This window comes from Apium graveolens, chromosome 6, assembly GCF_009905375.1.
Source record: "Apium graveolens cultivar Ventura chromosome 6, ASM990537v1, whole genome shotgun sequence".
In the NCBI taxonomy this organism is placed as follows: domain Eukaryota; kingdom Viridiplantae; phylum Streptophyta; class Magnoliopsida; order Apiales; family Apiaceae; genus Apium; species Apium graveolens.
Window position 1 is genome coordinate 303,996,510 of NC_133652.1, and position 21,798 is coordinate 304,018,307.

At 40.2% G+C, this 21,798-nt stretch overlaps 5 protein-coding genes across 5 annotated transcripts; 2 read left to right on the top strand and 3 right to left on the bottom strand.

Annotated features, from left to right (window-relative positions):
- Window positions 1-465: 465 nt before the first annotated feature.
- On the bottom strand, window positions 466-927 carry LOC141666359 (uncharacterized). Its single transcript, XM_074472349.1, has one exon. The coding sequence runs from the start codon at window positions 925-927 to the stop codon at window positions 466-468; it is 462 nt and encodes a 153-aa protein (XP_074328450.1).
- Window positions 928-9,958: 9,031 nt separating this feature from the next.
- On the bottom strand, window positions 9,959-10,450 carry LOC141666360 (disease resistance protein Roq1-like). Its single transcript, XM_074472350.1, has one exon. It carries the CDS (start codon window positions 10,448-10,450, stop codon window positions 9,959-9,961), a length of 492 nt encoding a protein of 163 aa, XP_074328451.1.
- A 370-nt stretch (window positions 10,451-10,820) lies between these two features.
- On the top strand, window positions 10,821-13,393 carry LOC141666362 (uncharacterized). The gene is made up of 2 exons (XM_074472351.1): window positions 10,821-11,259; window positions 11,367-13,393. The coding sequence occupies exons 1-2, from the start codon at window positions 10,821-10,823 to the stop codon at window positions 13,391-13,393; spliced, it is 2,466 nt and encodes an 821-aa protein (XP_074328452.1).
- A 2,529-nt stretch (window positions 13,394-15,922) lies between these two features.
- On the bottom strand, window positions 15,923-16,764 carry LOC141666363 (TMV resistance protein N-like). The gene is made up of 2 exons (XM_074472352.1): window positions 16,571-16,764; window positions 15,923-16,172 (listed from the first exon to the last, which is right to left on the bottom strand). Exons 1-2 carry the CDS (start codon window positions 16,762-16,764, stop codon window positions 15,923-15,925), a joined length of 444 nt encoding a protein of 147 aa, XP_074328453.1.
- Window positions 16,765-18,453: 1,689 nt separating this feature from the next.
- LOC141668655 (uncharacterized) lies at window positions 18,454-21,547 on the top strand. Its single transcript, XM_074475627.1, has 3 exons — window positions 18,454-18,967; window positions 19,772-20,168; window positions 20,733-21,547. The coding sequence occupies exons 1-3, from the start codon at window positions 18,548-18,550 to the stop codon at window positions 21,131-21,133; spliced, it is 1,218 nt and encodes a 405-aa protein (XP_074331728.1). The 5' UTR covers window positions 18,454-18,547; the 3' UTR covers window positions 21,134-21,547.
- Window positions 21,548-21,798: the final 251 nt, after the last annotated feature.

Consider the following 21,798-nt stretch of genomic DNA (forward strand, 5'->3'; position numbering starts at 1 on the left):
AACCATTGCTGCCTGTCTTCTATTAGATTTAAAATGATGAGAAAATCCATGAAACTTATAACATCTTTGTATTGTGTGTCCAGACATTTTACAGTGTTCACAAAAATATGTACTTGTCCTGTTTCTTGAGTCAATGTTTCCAAAATTTGACCTACTAGACATAAATTGTGAAGATCTGAATTTGTTATCTGAAAAACCTCTTCTATTAGCAGCGAAATCCATTGAATCTTCAGTTATAGAACTTTGATACAACTTTTTATGTTTCTCTTCTTGTAAAACCAATCTATAAGCCTGTGAAATAGCTGGAAGTGGATTCATTACCAGTATATTTCCTCTTATAAACTCATATCCTTCATTCAGCTTCATCAAAAAATCAACTAATCTTCTATCTTCTTGAGATTTCACCAGCTTTTATGTGATTTGACAAGAGCAATTAACACAAACACAGGATGAAAGAGGATCTACTTAGTCAAGTTGATCCCATAGCATTTTTATCTTAGTATAATAGGCAGAAATATAATCTTGTCCTTGTTTAATCTCATGTAAAGCTTGCTGTAACTCAAATAAAGATGCACCAGATGCCTGACCATATCTTTCTTCCAGATTTAACCAAATCTCCCTTGCAGATTGAAAATATAGAACACTTCTGGCTATATTCTGGCTTAGAACTCCCAACAACCATGAAATTAACATTGAATTACATCTCTCCCATGCCTTTTGATTAGAATCATTGAACACCGGTTTAGTAATCGTACCGTCTACAAATCCTATCTTATTTTTAGCTGAAAGGCTAATGAGTATTGATCTTTTCCAATCAGCATATGAAGTTCCATCAAATTGCATCGAAACTAATTTCATTCCAGGATTGTCGGAAGGATGCAAGTAAAACGGAGACGTAGGATCTTGTGTTGGCTCAATATTATTCATTGTGACAAAAGAACAAACAAGTACAGTGTACAACTTTGATTCTGATTAAACAACAACTATTTCTCCAAAACTATTGTTTCTCGATGAAGAACCAAATCAGCAAATGAACGAAAGTAGATTAAATCAACTTCACAAGCAATTATCGAAAATGCGGATCAAGAAATTTCACGGTGATCAAATCAACTTCAAGCAGAAACAATGAACTCACAACTAATCATCAAGTAGTGAGAAAGAATCGTAACTCGTGCTCTGATACCATAATACAATAGTAATATCAAGATTGAAAAGTAAACTTACTCAATTGTAAACTGAAGAATCAGAAACTCTCCATTAACAAACATTGCAAAGCTTCAAAGTCTGATCATACAAGTTCCATATACTACAAACTGTTGCTTACTGATTTCTACATATCATTTACTAGTAAACAAGAATGAATTCACAGTAATTGTTCATTCTGAAAACATACAACACAGATACAAGATTTATTCATGAAGAATGAGATGAAAGAGAAGGAAGAAGAGAAAGACAGAGTGTGGGATTTTTTTCTAACTAACTCTCCAACATCAGCACTTGGATATTTATTTTGAGTTCTTGCCGATGTGGCAAGTACAGCTGGCTTCTTATAACAAACTTAAGTTTTACTCTCCTGCTTCTCATGTGCATCATAAGAACCATGTGCTACTTGCTTATTGCTCACAACAAAACTGTGTAACCCATTCTGCGGCAAATCTAAAGTCATTTTTGGCTTCAAAATACTTCGTTGAGTGATCCAATCCGGAAAGTCTGATAAGTCGATGTATGTTTCAACTTCATGCCCAAATCCAGAGTAAATCTGTTGAAAATATATAGAGGATAGAGTTAATACCAGTTACATGCTCGAATATCGAAAACGTTTTCACTTCAGAGGGTAACTAGAGATCCAAAATCATTTACAAGTAAACCAAAAATAACTAATAAGTTAATAACAACCACTTTAGTTACCATGTGCCTGATCATAAAGAGTTCAAGATTAAGCCACCCTGAAAGAGACGTTTTGTGCAAGTGGACGCCATAAAAGATGAGCTGCAACCTCCAAGATGAAGTATTCTTAAAGAACTGAGTTGCTCCAAGCCTTATATCACTATCAAACCATTACAATTCACAAGTTCCAGCCACTCCAACTGTTTCAAACTCGATAAACCTGGTAGGTTTTCCAAAGATATACAACCATTTGCCAATATCGATTTCAGATCAAGAGGAAGTTCTGCAATAGACAACAGACGGACACAATATGTAATACAAAGATATTCTAGGTTTGAGAGCTGACTAATACCGGATGGTAAGGTAGTTAGCATGTTGTCAGTTAAAGTTAACTTATTCAACGACGGTGCAACCTGATTTGATTCAATATGTGGAAGTATTCTTAGCATAGTAGCACTAAATGCATTTATCTCGGCTAACCTTGTAAGCATCCACAGTTGATTCAGCAATATTCCTAATTTTCTACATCCAGAAACATCTAGAAGTTCCGGTGATCTAAGGTTACAAATGGCATCCGGAAGAGTTTCCAGGTTCTCATTATGGCTTAGTTTCAGCTTAACAAGCATAGTAAGATCTCCAATCGAACTCGGTAATTTCTAAATATCGAGTCCCTCATCATTCAGCTCTTTCAGGGATATAATGTTTCCCAAATTAATAGGCAATGCTTCAAGACTACTGCAGTTACCTATATTTAGCACTTTCAAGGCTCTTAAATGGCAAATGGTATTTGGAAGAGTTCTAAAGCTCTTGTTACTACTTAAACTAAGCCCAACAAGGTTACAAAGACATCCAATGGAGTCTGGTAAAAATAAAATAGCTATCCCCTCTGCATTGAGCTCTTTTAAGGATACAATCATCCCCAAGTTTATAGGCAATGCTTTCGGACTACTGCAGTCACCAATATCTAGAACCTCCAATGCTCTTAAGTTACAAACTGTGTATGGGAGAGATTCAAGGTTTTCATTACTACTTAACATAATCTCCAAAGGTTTAAGAGGAGGTCCAGTCTTCCAATCTAGTCTAAGCTCAACAAGCTTACTAAGTTGCCCGATTGAATTTGGTAGTCTCGAAACAGTCAGTCCTTCTGCATTGAGCACTTTTAGGGATCTCAAGTTCCCCAGTTTTATTGGAAATGCTTCCAGACTCGGAGAACCAGCTATATTTAAAATTTCCAGCGCTCTCAAGTTACAGATGTTGTTTGGGAGACTTCGTATGTTCAAACATCTACACAAATTTAGGGACACGAGCCTCACCAAAGTTCCAATTGATTTGTAAACCTCCTCCATGCTTTTACAGCCCTCGAGATTTAAATTTTCAAGGCATGGTAATATAGCAAAGTCTGGAGCTGTTGTTAAATGTAAAGAAAATGACATGTTTAAAGTCTTTAATTTTGCAAAAACACCTAATACCTATAAAAAGGAGTGCAATTAGGAGAAGTTACATCAGACATTGTTATGTGAATTATTATATATGCAAAAAGCATATCAATAGTACCTACCTTGTTTATCTCCAACTAGTTTTCGTTTGGCTATTAGGCAACTCAAGGATAACAAGTTTTCGTGGGTAAAATTCACAAGGCAAATACTTTAGGGGACACTGATCTGCTATGGATTCACTACGATTTACGAGACAGAGATAAGGATAAGGAAGAAATTGTACTGAATAATATAAATACTGGTTACAAGATAGATTTGCTACAATTCGAGATGTAGCCTCTCCTACAGTTAAATCCCACAATAATCAACCTGCCTATAATTATAAACCCTACTTCCTTTTATCCTCCCCACTTTCTCCTAACAAAAGACTATTATGCCCTTCTTTAAAAATAACAAGTCTTCAGTCCATTTGGGCTTCAATAGCGTGGGCTTTCTTACTCTTGGGCCTTCTCACATATGTGAACAGTATAGGTGGCTGGCCTGGGTTTATAGCATTACCCGCGACCCATACAGCCACCTTGTCCTCAAGGTGGAAAGAAGGGAATCTACTGTCCAACTCTACAAACTGCTCCCAGGTAGCTTCATATTCCGGTAACCCCTCCCATTGAATTAGCACTTCCATAGCCGCAGAGGGAGTTGCTGTGTTTTTTCGCACCCCTAGTACCTTCTGAGGAGTGCCTTCCCAGACTAGTGTGGCACTTATATTGGGAGGTAGGATTGATGTAGCATTGGATTGACCCACTGCTTTCTTTAATTGAGAAACATGGAATACTGGGTGAATTCTCGAAGTGGGTGGTAGCTGCAGTTTGTATGCCACCTTACCTACACACAGGATCACATCGAATGGGCCATAATAACGAGGTGCCAGCTTGGCACAAGCTCGCGTTGCTACTGACTATTGCCTGTACGGTTGCAGTTTGAGGTAGACGAGGTCTCCTACCTGGAACTCCAATTCTCTACGAGACTTGTCCTCTTGGTTTTTCATACGCTGTTGAGCCCGTAATAATTGTACCTTCAACTCATCAATAATAGCATCTCGTTCCTGTAACTGATCTTCAATGGCAGAGAGCCCTGTGCTTCCAGGAATGAATTTGATTAATGGTGGGGGATCTCTACCATACAAGGTCTTAAAGGGAGTGAAACCCGTTGACACATGGTACGAAGTATTATACCAATACTCCGCCCAAGATAAGCAATTTTCCCAAGTTCTTGATTTGCCATTAATAAAGCTCCTCAGATAGTTTTCCACACATTTGTTAACCACCTCTGTTTGACCGTCGGTTTGTGGGTGGTATGCGGTACTGTGATGCAACATTGTACCCTGTAGCCTAAAAATTTCTTTCCAAAAGAGACTGAGAAACACCTTATCACGATCTGATATAATAGTGGTGGGGAAACCATGGAGGCGTACCACTTCCCGAATAAAAACCGAGGCAACTCCTTGAGCTGTGAATGGGTGTTTTAAGGGCAGAAAATGTGCATATTTCGTGAGACGGTCGACTACCACCAGTACCGAATCCCAACCTTGCGATTTTGGTAGCCCCTCGATGAAATCCATCGACAACTCATCCCAAACAGTTGACGGTATTGGTAGTGGGTTAAGGAGACCCACTGGTTTGAGTGCAGATGACTTGATTTGTTGGCGCACCTTACATGCCTGCACATATTGGGTCACTGCCTTCCTCATGCCCGCCCAGAACCAAGTGGATGCAAGACGCTGATATGTCTTGAATTCGCCTGAATGGCCCCCCATGGGCGTATCATGATACGTGTGCAATAATTTGGCAATGAGAGAACACCTTGACGATAATTCAATTCTTCCATTAAACCTTAAAATCCCATGCTCCAAGGTGTATCCTTTGGCCACCACTTGTCCTTTTTCCAGGTCTGCTTTGAGTTTCTTAATAAAGGGATCTTCTTTGATAATTGCTTGTACCTCCTCCCAAGGTGTGCCCCCAGTAGTGATTAGAGTACTAAGTTCCCCAGCAGGCCCAGACTGCCGAGAGAGGGCATCTGCCACACGATTCGAGGCCCCAGACTTGTAATGAATTTCAAAGTCAAAGCCCATTAATTTGCTGACCCACTTTTGGTATTCCGGGCCTACTTCTCGTTGTTCCATCAAAAATTTCAGGCTTTGTTGGTCGGTTCTCACAATGAAATGTTGCCCGAGCAGGTAGTGTTTCCATTTGAGTATGGCTAGCACAATCGCCATTAGTTCCTTTTCGTATATGGATTTAAGTCGGGCTCTTGTTCCTAGGACCTTGCTGTAATATGCAATGGGGTGTCCTTCCTGAAGTAAAACAGCTCCCAACCCAAAACTAGAGGCGTCAGTTTCCACAATAAAAGCCTTGTTGAAGTTGGGCATAGCCAGAATAGGAGCTTGCGCCAAAGATCGTTTCAATAGCTCGAATGAAGCTGTAGTATTTTCAGTCCACCCAAAGTGATCCCTTTTCATCTGGTCCGTTAAAGGACGAGCTATTGTTGCATACCCAGCTATAAATTTTCGGTAGTAACCCGTTAACCCTAAAAAAGAACGTAACTGTTTCAAATTTTTGGGTTGTGGCCACTGTAGCATTGCCTCTATCTTACTTCCATCGACTGCAACCCCCTGATCGGAAATCACGTGTCCCAAATATGCTAACTGAGTCTGCCCAAACTCACACTTATCCTTGTTGGCATACAGTTGGTGCTCTTGTAACGTTTGTAACACCGTGGCCAAATGTCGCCGGTGTTGTGTTGCATCAGGACTGTAAACCAGAATATCATCAAAAAACACGAGGACAAAACGACGGAGATAAGGCTTGAAGACGGTGTTCATAAGGGCCTGAAAGGTAGAAGGCGCATTCTTTAACCCAAAAGGCATTACTAAGAATTCGTAATGCCCCTCATGTGTTCGGAAAGCCGTTTTCGTTACATCACCTGCCTTTACTCGAATTTGATGGTAACCCGACTGGAGATCTAATTTAGAAAAAAATTTAGCTCCATGAAGCTCATCTAATAGCTCGTCAATCACCGGTATTGGAAACTTGTCAGCCACTGTTACCTTGTTCAAAGCGCGGTAATCCACGCAAAACCTCCAAGATCCATTTTTCTTCTTCACTAAAATCACTGGACTGGAGAATGGGCTATTAGATGGTTGGATAATTCCTGCGTGCAGCATGTCCCGCACCAAAGCCTCAATTTCGTTCTTTTGAGCCTGGGAGTATCGATAAGGCCTCACGCTCACTGGGTCTGTTCCTTCCTTGAGAGTGATACCATGCTCGTGTCCCCTCGAAGGTGGCAATCCCGGAGGCATCTCAAAAACAGTCTCATAATTCTGCAGTGTAGTGCTAAGAAAGACAGGGACTTCGTGTTTGCCTTTCTCTTCAGCTCCTGGCTGTTTATTAGCAGACAGCTCGTTGAGCTCAACCAGAAAACCTTTTCATTCTTTCTTTAAGGTTTTGAGCATGGCTTTTAGAGATATTAACGAACGCCCCAAGCTTGGATCTCCTTGAACTGTCACTTGTTCTCCACCCACCATAAATTTCAATGTTTGGGTCTTCCAATTTGTTATCACCGTACCCAATTTCTCTAACCAAGCTACACCCAAGATCACGTCAGAATTACCCAAATCCAACGGTAGAAAATCCTCCACTACGGTTATAGTAGGCAATTGCACCATTACCCCCTTGCATTCTCCTTCTCCACCTGCCATTTCCCCATTTCCTAACGACACGCCAAACTTCCCTGTTTTAACCACTGATAACCCTAGTTTTTTAACCGCATTGGTGGATATAAAATTGTGGGTTGCCCCAGGATCCACCATTACCACCACATCTTTGCCCAGAACCTCGCCTCACAACTTCAGAGTTTTTGGATTAGTGATTCCCACAACCGAATTTAAGGAAATTTCAGGTGGGATCTCTTCATCTTCACTCGGTAATACAACCAGACCCTCCTCCCCCAACTCATCATTTCCCCCTTGCCCAGTCTCCCCAACCTCACCCTGCATTAAGATGACACTCAACTCACGTTTCTTACAACGATGACCTGCCGACCACTTTTCCTCACACCTGAAGCATTCCCTTTTTTCCCATTTCGCCTGTAATTCCTTCTCAGTTAATCTCCGAAACTCCCCCATCGGTTTGGCTACTGGTAAATTACTCATACTCCTTCCAGACGGACTAGAGGGTGAAGAGGATGACTGGGAATAAACTGACACTGAATGACTACTTGAACTGGGAAAACTGGACTGAGATTTAGATGAGGTTGAATACCACGTACCTGATTTGAATGGATTTGTGCTCACACCACTCGCTTTACGGTTCCCATTACATCTCAGCTTATCTTCTACTTTTACGGCCAATTCCATAGCATGGTCCAAATTAATCGGGCCTAACACACGCACTTCTGTTTTAATCTCATCCTTTAAACCGTTGATAAATTGGGCCAGTGCAATCTCTTCCGGAACTCCTGTTAGAGGGGCCATCAATTCAATGAAACGCCTTCTATATTCCACTACATCTGTTTGTTGTTCGTGGTGGAGCCACTGTTCTTGTAAGCTACCCATAGATGATGGTCGGAACTGCCGCAGCAACATGGACTTCAACTTTGTTCAATTCCGGATGGGACGACGCCTGTCTTCCCATTGAAACCATAGTAACGCATCCCCATCTAATGATACCACCGCCGCTTCTAAAGATTCCTCTTCTCCCAATCAGTAGTAATGAAAGTAAAGCTCTGCTCTCAAAATCCAGCCATCTGGGTTCATTCCATCGAACACCGGTAAATCCAGTTTTTTCACCTTCCAATTTCCTCCCACTGGGTCCCCAAACCGACCCGATCCAAACCCGAATCAACGGCCCGACCCAGTCCCTGACCCGAGACCCGATCCATAACCAAAACCCTCCTTTCGACCCGCTCCCCTCCCTTCGACACCCTTCCCTGACCCATTTAATTGAGTCGCCTCATTCACCTTCATGGACAACACCGTCGATCTCATCTCTTCTTGGAATTGCTCATGTTCCTCCTTAGATCTGTTGATTCTCATCTCAACCCGCTGCATAGCCTGGTCCAACGTGACAGATAGATGCTCTATAAGGGAACTTTGTAGGCTTCTGGTCGCATTATTAACGGTCGTTGCTACTTGTTCCCCGAGGGTTGTCCGTAGCTCTTCGATCCCCTTCTCAAGCTGCTCAATACGAGCTTGATTAGATGGCGGCGCAACCATTTCTCCTTGGATCTACTGCTCTGATACCAATTTGCTATGGATTCACTACGATTTACGAGACAAAGATAAGGATAAGGAAGAAATTGTACTGAATAATATAAATACTGGTTACAAGATAGATTTGCTACAATTCGAGATGTAGCCTCTCTTACAGTTAACTCCCACAATAATCAACCTGCCTATAATTGTAAACCCTACTTCCTTTTATCCTCCCCACTTTCTCCTAACAAAAGACTATTCTGCCCTTCTTTAAAAATAACAAGTCTTCAGTCCATTTGGGCTTCAATAACGTGGGCTTTCTTACTCTTGGGCCTTCTCACATATGTGAACAGTATAGGTGGCTGGCCTGGGTTTATAGCATGATCTCAACAGAACCACCTTAAATCTTCAAGTGCCTGTTCAAAACTTCCAGTGAGAAGTATACGATTGAGGCGAAGAAATCTTAATTTACTCATCTTTTTGAATGTTTCTGTAGCGAATGATACTCCCTCATAAAATACTCCATGGCTATAATATTTGTGAAGGATGATACCCTAAATTGCTTCTGTTCCCTACCACATAAATAAAAACAAAACTTGATGACCAGTAAATTGTAAATAACTTCAAATGATAGCAAAAATTGAAAAGATTTACCTCGTGCTTCTTTTATAATTAATTGTATCTTACGAGCAATTTTTCATGCAGTTATATATTGAGGAAAAGTTGATGAATGACAAGTATTATGTAAACTGTAAAGTCATGTAATAACATTGTTTAACATATACTGGCCTTTATATATGAAAGTTACCTTTTGGCTCCAACATGTTGCATATAATTTGCGACTCCCACAATCTACTATGTTTTTCAGTCTCATCAGAAGAGTTGTTGATGAGGATCAATGAATGAATATGTTAATTTGGATTTGGTTATGTGTGCTCGTGGTGATGTTTAATTGGAGAGGACACAAACATGGGTTATACAAACATGGGTTATGCAGCTTACTTGGACAACCCATGTTTGCGTCCTCTCCAATTGAACATCACCACGAGCACACATAACCAAATCCAAATTAACATATTCATTCATTGATCCTCGTCAGTTGTTGCGCACAATTTTCCTTCCAATATCCTTAAGCAGGTCATGCATACCTAACTTTTCCCTATTATAGATAGTTATTATAGATAAGTAATAAGCATCTTTTTCTTAGAATATCAATATTATGATCCGCATATGGATAATAAGTTTCAAGCATTTCAATCACCTTTTTTTCTTCTCTCCAATGAAACAACAACACAATATCAAGAAATAATTTCTTTAGCATAGGATCATCCGATTCCAAGGCATCCAAGCTAGGTACAAGTCTTTGCCTAATACTACAGTTGGGAGTTCACTGCAGTTTCTCAATGAAATATTTCCAACCTACTTCTGGTTTCTTATATAAAGAAGCATCAAACACCTCCAGGGCCAATAGAAGCCCACCAGCATGGCGTAATACATCTTTACACAATGCCATCAAACTGTTTTTTGGTTTAGCATTTCCAAATGCATGTTGAGTAAAAAGTGTGAGCGATTCAGCATCATCCAATTTCTTCACCATGTATCGATATCTGGGTTCTACTTCAATTGTATCTAGGATCTGTTCATTTCTCGTACTTATAATGACTACACTTCCAGAAGCAAAAGGTTTTACCAATGATTTGAATTGTTCATGGTGATCTGAATCATCAATAACAACTAAAACTTTGGTTGAACAAATTCTAGTTCCTATCAACTTAGTTCCTTGGCCAATATTGTCAACGTTAATGTCCTTACATTTAAGAACATCATTAATAAGTTGTTGTTGTAAAGATACTATGTTGTGTGCAAGCATCCCTAACATTTGCTAGGAAGCAGCTGCTAAGAATGAAGCAAGTCCACTTGTTATGTTAACATATAAGCGCAGGCAGAGAAAAGACAGAGACCCAAGGGTGCAGTTGGAATAATAAAATAACATTGAGGGTATTTTGGGGTTTTCAGTCGTGGGAGTATTTAAGATGTAAGAAAGGGGGCATAGGGTTTTCCATGAGAAATATTATTGTGGTTGTATTCTGGGAGATGCTCACCTCTCGAAGAGTGAGGTTCTTTTTTTGTAACTAACGTTTCACTTCAATCAGTATTTCGCTACCTTGAACTCTTAGTTTTCTGTTAATTATTAGCTGATTCTTAGCAAAGTGGTATCAGAGCCGCATCGATTCACTCACGGGACAGATATGGGCGCACCACCAACGAATCAACATCGCATAGAAATGTTGGAACAAGGTCTGGGGGATCTGCGTACCACTATGGCGGAGCAAATTGCTGTCTCAGTTCAAGCTGCAGCACAGGAGATGCAGAAATCCCTAATCACCCAACTCACAAACTCACTCGAGCAAACATCTCAAAGATTGGAGGACAGAGTTGCGAGGTCGAGAGAGAAACAAGATGTATTTATGAATTTATTGAAGGGGGAGCAGGAAAAATTTCAAGAGGAGATTCGTTCGACTCTCACCTCTTTCAAACCAACGGAGACATTGCAAGGGGAAGTAGTGAAACCTTCTCCGGAGTTTCGATTTGGGCAAGGACGACTGAGGTCGTTTGTGGATGAGGAAGGAGGGTCTGGAGTCGGGTCGGGTAGGTTTGTGGATGATGGGATCGGGTCGGGTCATGGAGGTGCAAACGGGTTGGGTCGAGGGCTGGAAATTGGGGGAAATTCTTCTCAGATTCATACAGGGGGCCTAATTGGCGATTTAAAAAATTGGATTTACCCACATTTGAAGGAGTTAATCCAGATGGATGGATTTTACGGGCAGAGCGGTACTTCAAGTTCTACCGATTGACAGAGGAAGAACAGGTGGAGGCAGCGGTAGTATCTCTCGATGGGGACGCGTTGTTGTGGTACCAGTGGGAGCATGGGAGGCGACCTATTCACCGTTGGGAAGAACTTAAGGGCATGCTCCTTCGTCAATTTCGCCCTACTTCAGCAGGAAGTTTACATGAACAATGGCTTGACCACTACCAGACAACGGACGTGGTTGAGTATCGGCGACGTTTTATTGAACTTATGGCGCCACTGGGGAGCATTCCTGAGGAAATTGCTAAGGGTCAGTACCTTGCTGGGTTAAAAGATGATGTAAAGGCAGAAGTTCGGTTACTTGGACCTCGAAGTCTGGATCATGCCATGGATCTCTCTGTCAAAGTGGAAGAGAAATTACGGGCTGGACCAAATGTGAAACGGGCTGGATCCTTTATGTCATCTCACTCAGGTAGCTCTAATTTTTCGTCGTTTAAGAGCCAAAACATGTCTGTCAGTCCTTCTACACGCACATCTTCTATTGTATCACACACTTCTTCTTCTCCTTCAATGACACCGACACATACCAGTAGTACTTTTCCTGTTGCAAAACCAATTGGGGCTGTTAGAAAGTTGTCAGATAAGGAGTTACAGGCAAAGAGGGCGAAAGGAGAGTGTTTTCGGTGTGATGAGAAGTGGTCAGCAGGTCACCGTTGTAAAAATAGGGAGCTTAGTGTGATTTTGTTACATGGTGATGAGGGGGATGATGAAATCAGTGATATCTTTGAGGGGGTGCCAGTTACAGATGAGATACCGGAGTGTGAAACTGTGAGACCGGAAATCTCTTTAAACTCAGTGGTTGGGATTACTAATCCAAAGACAATGAAAATGTTGGGAGAGGTTATGGGGCAAAAAGTGGTGGTGATGGTGGATCCAGGGGCCACACATAATTTCATCTCATTGGAAGCGGTAGAGAAATTGGGGCTACCGTTGCTCCCTTCGAAAGGTTTTGGTGTGTCGTTGGGAACAGGGGCAGATGTACGCGGTGAAGGTGAGTGCAGGGCAGTGGTACTTCAGTTACAAGGCATTACAGTGATCGAAAATTACTTGCCTTTACAATTGGGGAATTCTGATTTGATTTTGGGCGTTCAATGGTTAGAGAAGTTAGGGACGGTCTCGGCTAATTGGAAGACATTGACACTAAAATTCAAGCTTGGGCAAGATAATGTGGTTCTCAAAGGGGATCCTGCACTGGGCAGAACCATGATTTCACTTAAAGCAATGATAAGGACGATAAAAAAAGGGGGGGATGGATTTATGGTGGAGTGTAATCACTTAGGGGCGAATGTGGGGGAAAAAGTCAACGAAGAAACCCCAAAAGAGGTGCCCCAATATTTGGAAGCAACCCTCAGGCAACATACTAAGGTGTTTCAGATGCCATTAGGGTTACCCCCCTGTCGGGGACATGAACATTGTATCACCTTGAAGGATGGTACGAATCCAATCAGCGTCCGACCCTATCGGTATCCTCAGTCCCAAAAGGACGAGATAGAAGGGCTAATTCGTGACATGTTACAAGCTGGTATAATTCAGGAGTCCAAAAGCCCATTTTCGAGCCCAATACTCCTTGTCATAAAGAAAGACGGTTCGTGGCGGTTCTGTGTCGACTATCGAGCACTAAACAAAGCCACTGTTCCTGATAAGTATCCTATCCCAGCGATTGAGGAGTTGCTCGATGAACTGCATGGTGCAAAAGTTTTTTCAAAACTCGACTTAAAATCGGGCTACCATCAGATTCAGATTCGAAGTGAGGATGTGCCTAAAACAGCCTTTCGATCACATGAAGGGCATTACGAATTTCTCGTAATGCCATTTGGACTTATGAATGCACCCGCAACATTCCAGGCCTTAATGAACACGGTCTTTAAGCCATTTTTAAGAAAATTTGTCTGGTCTTCTTTGACGATATCCTCGTCTATAGCCCCTCAGAAGAGCAACACATGGAGCATTTAAATATGGTGCTGGAGACCCTAGAGACTCATCAGTTGTATGCCAACAAGAAAAAATGCGAGTTCGGGCAGCCTCAACTAGCATATTTGGGCCACATAATATCCGCTGATGGTGTGGCAGTAGACCCTAATAAAATTAAGGCAATGGAAATGTGGCCACTGCCCAGAAATTTAAAGGAATTAAAGGGATTTTTAGGGCTGACCGGATATTACCGGAAGTTCATTGCTGGATATGCTACCATTGCAAGGCCTCTTACTGACCAGACCAGGAAAGATCAATTTGGTTGGACACCTGAAGCATCATTGGCGTTTGAAAGGCTGAAACATGCCATGACACAAGCCCCAATTTTAGTGATGCCAAATTTTAAATTGAGTTTTGTGATAGAAACTGATGCTTCAGGGTTCGGTTTAGGGGCAGTGTTGTTGCAAGAAGGGCACCCCGTGGCCTATTTTAGTAAAGTATTGGGTTTGAGAGCACACCATAAATCTATTTACGAGAAGGAGCTTATGGCCATTGTTTTGGCAGTGTTAAGGTGGCGGCATTATCTCCTGGGGAGGAGATTTATCATACGCACGGACCAACAAAGTCTTAAATTCCTTTTGGAGCAAAGAGAGGTAGGAGCCGAGTACCAGCGATGGGTTAGTAAATTAATGGGCTTCGACTTTGAGATCCACTATAAACCGGGGGCCTCAAATAAGGTGGCCGATGCTTTATCCAGGGAGTTTCCGAGCCTGGTTGAACTGGCAGCAATGGTCTCCTCAGGTGGGCCTAAATGGACTGACATCCAACCTGTTATTCATCAAGATCCTTTTATCAAACAGATTACCCAAGACTTGATTGCTGGTAATCCAGTTCCCAAGGGTTACCATCTCGACCATGAAATATTAAAGTATAAAGGTCGGGTGGTTATTCCAAGAAATTCATCTCTAGTCAGCAACCTTCTTTAAGATTACCACGACTCTCCCTTGGGTGGTCATTCTGGTGACCTAAAGACCTATCAGCGCCTTGCTTCAAATTGGTATTGGCCAGGGATGCGCAAGCAAGTGGCAACGTATGTCTTTTCATGTCAGGTTTGCCAAAAATCAAAAACTTCTACCTTGAAACCCGCTGGACTGTTGCAACCCCTACCAGTTCCGGACAAAACTTGGGAGGATATCTCGATGGATTTTGTGGAGGGATTACCGAAATCGAAAGGGGCTGATGCAATCTTTGTGGTGGTTGACCGTTTAACAAAATATGCCCATTTTATTCCATTAAAACACCCTTTCACTGCATCATCGGTAGCAGATATCTTTATTAAGGAGATCGTTCGGCTACATGGATTTCCCTCTACCATTGTGTCGGACCGGGACAAGGTCTTTATGTCTCTTTTCTGGAAGGAACTATTTAAACTCCAGGGGACCAAGCTATGTCATAGTACAGCATACCACCCCCAGTCCGACGGACAAACGGAAGTGGTCAACAAGTGTGTTGAGACTTACTTAAGATGTTTTATTTCGGGACAACCGAAGACATGGGTCTCTTGGTTACCGTGGGCCGAGTACTGGTATAACACCTCTAGTCATGGTTCTACGGGATTCACCCCATTTAAAGCATTATATGGAAGAGACCCTCCTCAACTGGTGAAGTTCGTAAAGGGTAGTACCGGGCTGTCATCCCTTGAGGATCAGTTGGTGGAACGGGATGCCATGTTAGATGACTTAAAAGCGAACCTACTTAAAGCCCAACATCGGATGAAATTGCAAGAGGACCTGTCAAGACGAGAGTTAGAATTCGAAGTAGGAGAGCACGTGTACTTGAAGCTTCAGCCATACCGCCAGCACTCGTTAGCTAAAAAACCTTTTGACAAGCTAAGTGCCAGATTTTATGGACCCTACGAGGTGTTGCAGCGCGTAGGTAAGGCAGCTTACAAACTGAAGCTGCCATCAGAGGCGAAGATTCACCCAGTGTTCCATGTTTCGCAGCTCAAGCAAGTGGTAGGTCAGGCACCATCATCCGCTCAACTGCCACCTGCCCTTACAGATGCACTGGTTTTGGAAAGCTATCCGGAACAAGTTCTGGGCATTCGAAACACACCAGTAGGATCCTCGACGGAATCTGAGGTTTTGATTAAATGGGTGGGAGTGCCGGAGATAGAAGCAACCTGGGAACCCTTCCAAACTATAGCAGAATTGTTTCCTGATTTTCACCTTGAGGACAAGGTGACTCTTCTGGCAGGGGGTAATGCTAAGAATGAAGCAAGTCCACTTGTTATGTTAACATATAAGCGCAGGCAGAGAAAAGACAGAGACCCAAGGGTGCAGTTGGAATAATAAAATAACATTGAGGGTATTTTGGGGTTTTCAGTCGTGGGAGTATTTAAGATGTAAGAAAGGGGGCATAGGGTTTTCCATGAGAAATATTATTGTGGTTGTATTCTGGGAGATGCTCACCTCTCGAAGAGTGAGGTTCTTTTTTTGTAACTAACGTTTCACTTCAATCAGTATTTCGCTACCTTGAACTCTTAGTTTTCTGTTAATTATTAGCTGATTCTTAGCAGCAGCTTCCGTCAAAGTTACAGTAGTTCTGGTTATACACAGCTTTGGCAAGAGTTGTCTTGCCAACTCCACCCATACCATAAATACCAATCCTAGTGACACCTTCTGTGCCACTTCTCAACAGTGTCGTTAATTCTTTAACACGAGAATCTAAACCAACCAGATATTTTGCAACATCTAAAGTCTTAGGATTTAGTTCATGTACAATCCTATCAACAATTTCATTGATTATATCAGCTTCAGACCTGCAATGCAATTTTTGTATTAGTAGGAAAGGCCTCGTGTAAATTACCGCTGGTAGTTTTGTTTTTCTAATAAATACACCTAAACACTATACTCTAAACAACTCCTCAATATTTAAACCAAAGAAAAAAATACATAATGAGATTTATATCTGATGATCTCATTAAACCAAATATCAGATCTGGCAAGCGAGTATTAAACTAATCTATTGGTTACACGAAAATTAAATATAAAAACACACCTCAGTTAAGTTCGTTTTTGAAGTGTTTTACAATCTTATTGTTTAAAATCCGGAGTCATGACTGTTTGCAAATTATGAAATATCTTCTGGAGTCCTAAATTAATTATAGAAGCAGGAAGTAAACAAAACAGAACTGCCTAATAAATATGTTCAAGTTACCTTTTTCCAGATATATGTTTCCCCCAGATGTGTGCAACTTCTGTTAGTGCGAGGCGCCACTTGTTCACTTTCTCCATTTCACCAACAAAATCAATTTGGTGTTTTTCAAAAGCTTGTTCATAATTCTCAGTTTGGTGTCGCACAACAGATGCATCAATGTTGTAAAACACAGGAATAACCGATCTCTGCATCATTCTGTAACAACTAAGAATCTCTACCAGCTCTTCGAGGCACGAACCCGAAGATGCATAGTTTTCCGACAGGACAACAATAAAGTCCCGGAATTTTGAATAACATCTAGCAATGCACCTGAGATTATTTCTCCACTGCATATGGCAGGATCATCCATAAACGTTCGAACTCCATGAGGATGTAGGGCGGCGTAAAATGACTGGTAAATTTGTATCGAGTGTCTGTACAACAGAAGCTCAAGAAAACATACCAAATGGTAGAAGCCATTTAATCACATTCATGAAATAATTGAGATAGGCCTAACAAGAAGATTAGGAATAATTAAATAAAACAGGGGGAGGAGAAAGATAAAGTTGTGTATAATATATAAAACTCTGTGCTTGATTCATCATTAAGGATTCTTAATACTTAAGTTGAATTACAGTAGTACATTGCTGATTGCAGGCCTGGCCGGCAGTGGACAAAGGCTATACACATTTTATGAAGTCCATAAAAAATAAAATTTAGGTATGTCGAGTCAAATAATCAAATATCGCAAGAAAAGGTTTGTTTAGGATAGCGGAGCTTAATTACAATTATAGACAAGAAATGAATCCGCTAGGTTACAATGCTACATTCTACCGAGATATGGTTATCCCCGGATTAAAAATTCACTCAAGAACCCTAAATTACTATCCAAATCAACATGCAACTTAAGTCATTCATGGTTATTCTATTAAAAAGCTTGCATGCAGCAGGGAGAACAGAAGATTAATACCATAAACCTTGAGATGGATCACACCAAAAATACTTTTGAATTAGCAGCAAGATTGAGACTGCAGTGCATACCTTTAAAACTGAGGAAATTGATGAAGGATATCAGAAGCTTGCTTACATATGAATTTATTATAGACCACAACAGGTTTCTTCATTTTCTCATTTTTCATCCCTCTGCTAAGCAATGTAGCAGCTAGCTACAATGCATGATGATACTAATGCCTCTAGGCCTCCTTGACAACATCAAAACTTGTCTAAATTACATGGGAATTAGCCCCTCCTAAGTTCAACTCATTTTCAACAAATTTCTCCACCACAATCTTTGAATCAAATAACCAAGCCCCTCAAACTTGATCTGCACAATGCATGAACTAAATTTTATCTAGAATTATATAATAAAAACTAACAGTATATATCAACATATACTAATGAATTGGTCTATTTTATAAATTGTATATTTTATGATTTTCTCTAATTTAATAAAAGTAATCTTACTTCCCTTTTTACTCCTCAAATCTTGAGAGAAATCATAAAAAAATTCAAATTAATAATTCGATTATAATCACACTCCTTTCTGTTTCCTTTTCGTAAAGATAAATGTTATTTTCAGAGCTAATTTTTTAATTTCGAGAGTAAAATGAAAGTATAAAGACAAATTTGCCTTCACAATATTAATTGTAAATTTATATGCTTTTGGTACAATTTTATTTTTTCACTTCTGTTTTACTTTGAAAATTAAAAATTAAATATGAAAATAACATTTAAGCTTACACTTAATTTGTTTATTTAATTATTTTAAACATGAATATTCAAGTTCACAATGGATTTATTGTTTCTAAAACCAATTTGTTGTAGTAGTAAACTGTAGCCCCTCATACTAGATGCAGGCCCCACACAAAGTTCAGACACTAGGTGTAGGCCCACAACATTATTCAGACCAAGAAGCCCTCATCTTCTTGTCCAAAAATTCACTTCATTATCTACTCAAATCTTTTGTACATCTCCTCATCTTTAAAACCCATATCTGTAATGCAATCATCATCAATACCCTTGAATCATTTCCTTAATTTTCAACCAAAACTCCATTTATTCCCTCCAAAACTCTACAAAATTCACCCAAGACTCAGTCTTTTTGGGCCAAGACTCAATCTTTTTGGGCCAAGAATGGCTAATCCACCTACTGGATTGAAAATCAAAAGTATTTCACAAATGGGTAGTTCTGAATCTTCAGTTAGTGATGATGGTTTGTGTACTTTGTTAGAGTTTGTGGGTCAAAAGGGTGCTAATATGAGTGATGATTTAGCTATTTTGTTTGGTCATTTGGAGTATGCTAGCAAGAGAATTGCTTCTATTGTGGCTTCTCCATTTAATTCTAGCCTTGCCAATTATTCTGTTAATAATGTTGAAAATTCAGGGAGGGATAAACCTAAGCCACTCGATATCGTTGCGGTGCGTAATTCTTAGCATTTCTGTTGATATTTGTGCTTGTGATCTTAGGGGAAAGAATTGTAATGTTATGTTGATATGCTGATGGTTGATTTAGATTGTTCTACTTGAGTTGTTATAAGAATGTTTAAGTATATACAATAGTAAGGGACATGGGGGACACGTGTCTCCCGGAAATAATTTATTTACGGTTTTTCACCATTAAAAATTTTGAAAAATTATAACAGTGCCCTCATAAAAATTAATATATAAGAGGGTGCCTCCCAGAATTTAGTCGGTGCACCCCTAAGTAAAAACTTCTGGATCCGCCCCTAATATATATAAAACCGATTTTTTTTTAATTTAGGCGCCAACGTAGGTTTTACAATGGTAATTGCTAGTGGGAATGTTGCGGATAGTTATGTTATGTTGGTTTTCTTTGATGATTCTATAGTAGACGTCCGTTACTTGGTGAAGTTTATTACTTTAGTTGTCAATGGAATGTTAATAATATTTAAAAGTTAGTTTTTTGCAGTACTGTGAGATTAAGGTTAATAAAGTCAAATATGGTTATATGGTTTTTAGCTTATTACTTAAAGGGAGATTGTGATCTCAAGTTGGATCATTTTTTAAGTTGCTCATTATTGATAACTCGGAGAGTAGACCTTTCTTGATTGACTCCTCATGATGATATTTCTGTGCACTTGGGAAAAAATGAAAATCACTTGTTGGAAATTTTGTGAAAACAACTAATAGTCAGATATCCAGAGTTTTCTCTATGAAATTGGTTTTCCGAGAGTTACAGCAGTTGGTCATGTTCTTATGCAGAATGAAATCATTTTGTCTTCTCTGCGGAAGTCTGGTAAAGTTTCTGTTATGGCTTCAGAAGAAGATGATGCTCCAGTTTGGATAAGTGATGATGGTCCCTTTGTGGTGGTTACAGACCCTCTGGATGGTTCCCGCAATATTGATGCCTCTATTCCTACAGGAACAATCTTTGGGATCTACAACCGCCTTGCGGAAGTTGATCATTTGCCGGTGGAAGAAAAGGCAACAATAAATTCTCTTCAAAGTGGAACCCAGCTTGTTGCTGCTGGTTACGTCCTGTACTCATCGGCCACTATCATGTGCATTAGCTTTGGTTCGGGAACACATGCATTTACACTGGATCACGGAACAGGAGATTTTATTTTGACCCATCCCAGCATCATAATTCCTCCTCGAGGTAATATATTCAACCTTAGTTAATGGCTCCTGGATTTATAGTTGAATACGAAGTGGGAACCATTGGTAACTATGAAACGTATGCATGTTAAAAGAATACTTATTAACAAGCAGGGACGGAACTGGAAATTGAAAATGGGCCGGGCAGGGCTTGAGAAGTTATTACCGGGGCTTCACATATAATTAGGCAGAAATAATTTAAAATATGTTAATAGTATATTTTTTCCAAATCCTCCGGGGCTTAAGCCCAGGGAAGCCCCTCTATACTTCCGTCCCTGTTAATAACAAGAACAGGGAAGCCCCTTCGTACTTCCGTCCCTGTTAACAAGAACAGGGTATTTGAAATTCATTAGCTCAATTACGTGTTTCATAGATAACTTACTTTGTACCGAGTCTACAGTAGGCTAAGAAAACCCCTGTCAACTGTATCTATCTTTAGCGTGTGACTTGTTTTGAAAATACAATGTTGATTGGTCACCACCAAAAAAAATATGACATGACTGCAAGCAAAATTGTTTTCGAGATACTTCGTCAGTTTCTGTAAAGGTTCATTCTTCTTTTCCAGGTCAAATTTATTCGGTAAATGATGCTCGATATTTTGACTGGCCTGAAGGCTTAAGAAAATATATTGACACTGTGCGACAAGGCAAAGGCAAATACCCAAAGAAATACTCAGCTAGATATATATGTTCTCTTGTTGCTGATTTTCATAGAACCTTGTTATATGGGGGAGTGGCAATGAATCCTAGAGACCATCTTCGTCTTGTCTACGAGGCAAATCCACTCAGCTTTCTTGTGGAACATGCTGGAGGTAGAGGTTCTGATGGCAAACATAAAATTTTATCTATTCAGCCCGTGAAGTTACACCAAAGACTTCCTCTTTTCTTGGGGAGTCCGGAGGATATGGAAGAGTTGGAAAGCTATGGAGATGTTCAACAAAAAGTAAATCCTGGATATGAAGTTTGATGCTTTCTTGATCTTTGGCTGCTCATCTTAGTTCTGTCGACTAAAGCCTGAGGCCAGGCATTCCATCTAACCTCATTTCCATAAAGTCGATTTTCTCTTTAAAAAATTTGTATTTCATGGAGTATCTTACTCTGTTAAATTCACATGTAGTTTCTCCATAAATTTCAAGTTTCTGTTCATATTTTACAGCAGATGCCTAGATACATGTAAATTCTTCACTCTAAAAGATGGTGCATTGGGGTTTCTTAAACAAAAAGCATTGGGCACTAGAGCCGTAGAGCCGCCTCATCCTCCGGTCTCTTTCCTTTCTCAAGTTAGCTGAGGGGCTTTCATTGGTTTTTCTCTAGTGGAAAGCCAACCCCTTTATTTTATTAGTTTTAGTATATTTTCCTTCAATAAAATCCATTTTTTTTGTGTTTGTGTGTCTCTTTTTTGAAAGTATTTATTTTGTCTATTCTTTTGGTTGTTTTGTTATGTTTTTTGTTTATTCGGTGTTGGATTTGTTAAGAGTGGTTTTATTGATATTTTTGGAGACTTGAAAAGTCCGCATCGAATCCGGGGTGATTATTACAATAGCTAATGTTTCACAATCAAAGATTGTTCATTATTTGGAAGATTACACTTTCGACATGTTTACAGCTGATATATGAATTTGGATCATTTGA

What these genes read in the sequence shown, in the direction of transcription:
- LOC141666359 (XM_074472349.1), bottom strand. Translation starts at nt 927, where the DNA reads ATGAATAATATTGAGCCAACACAAGATCCTACGTCTCCGTTTTACTTG.
- LOC141666360 (XM_074472350.1), bottom strand. Translation starts at nt 10,450, where the DNA reads ATGTTAGGGATGCTTGCACACAACATAGTATCTTTACAACAACAACTT.
- LOC141666362 (XM_074472351.1), top strand. Translation starts at nt 10,821, where the DNA reads ATGGGCGCACCACCAACGAATCAACATCGCATAGAAATGTTGGAACAA. An exon ending in GATCGGGTCGGGTCATGGAG is followed by an intron (nt 11,260 to 11,366) that starts GTGCAAACGGGT and finishes CCACATTTGAAG; the next exon opens with GAGTTAATCCAGATGGATGG.
- LOC141666363 (XM_074472352.1), bottom strand. Translation starts at nt 16,764, where the DNA reads ATGATGCAGAGATCGGTTATTCCTGTGTTTTACAACATTGATGCATCT. An exon ending in AAACATATATCTGGAAAAAG is followed by an intron (nt 16,173 to 16,570) that starts GTAACTTGAACA and finishes ATTGCATTGCAG; the next exon opens with GTCTGAAGCTGATATAATCA.
- LOC141668655 (XM_074475627.1), top strand. Translation starts at nt 18,548, where the DNA reads ATGCAATCATCATCAATACCCTTGAATCATTTCCTTAATTTTCAACCA. An exon ending in AGCCACTCGATATCGTTGCG is followed by an intron (nt 18,968 to 19,771) that starts GTGCGTAATTCT and finishes GTTCTTATGCAG; the next exon opens with AATGAAATCATTTTGTCTTC. An exon ending in CATCATAATTCCTCCTCGAG is followed by an intron (nt 20,169 to 20,732) that starts GTAATATATTCA and finishes CTTCTTTTCCAG; the next exon opens with GTCAAATTTATTCGGTAAAT.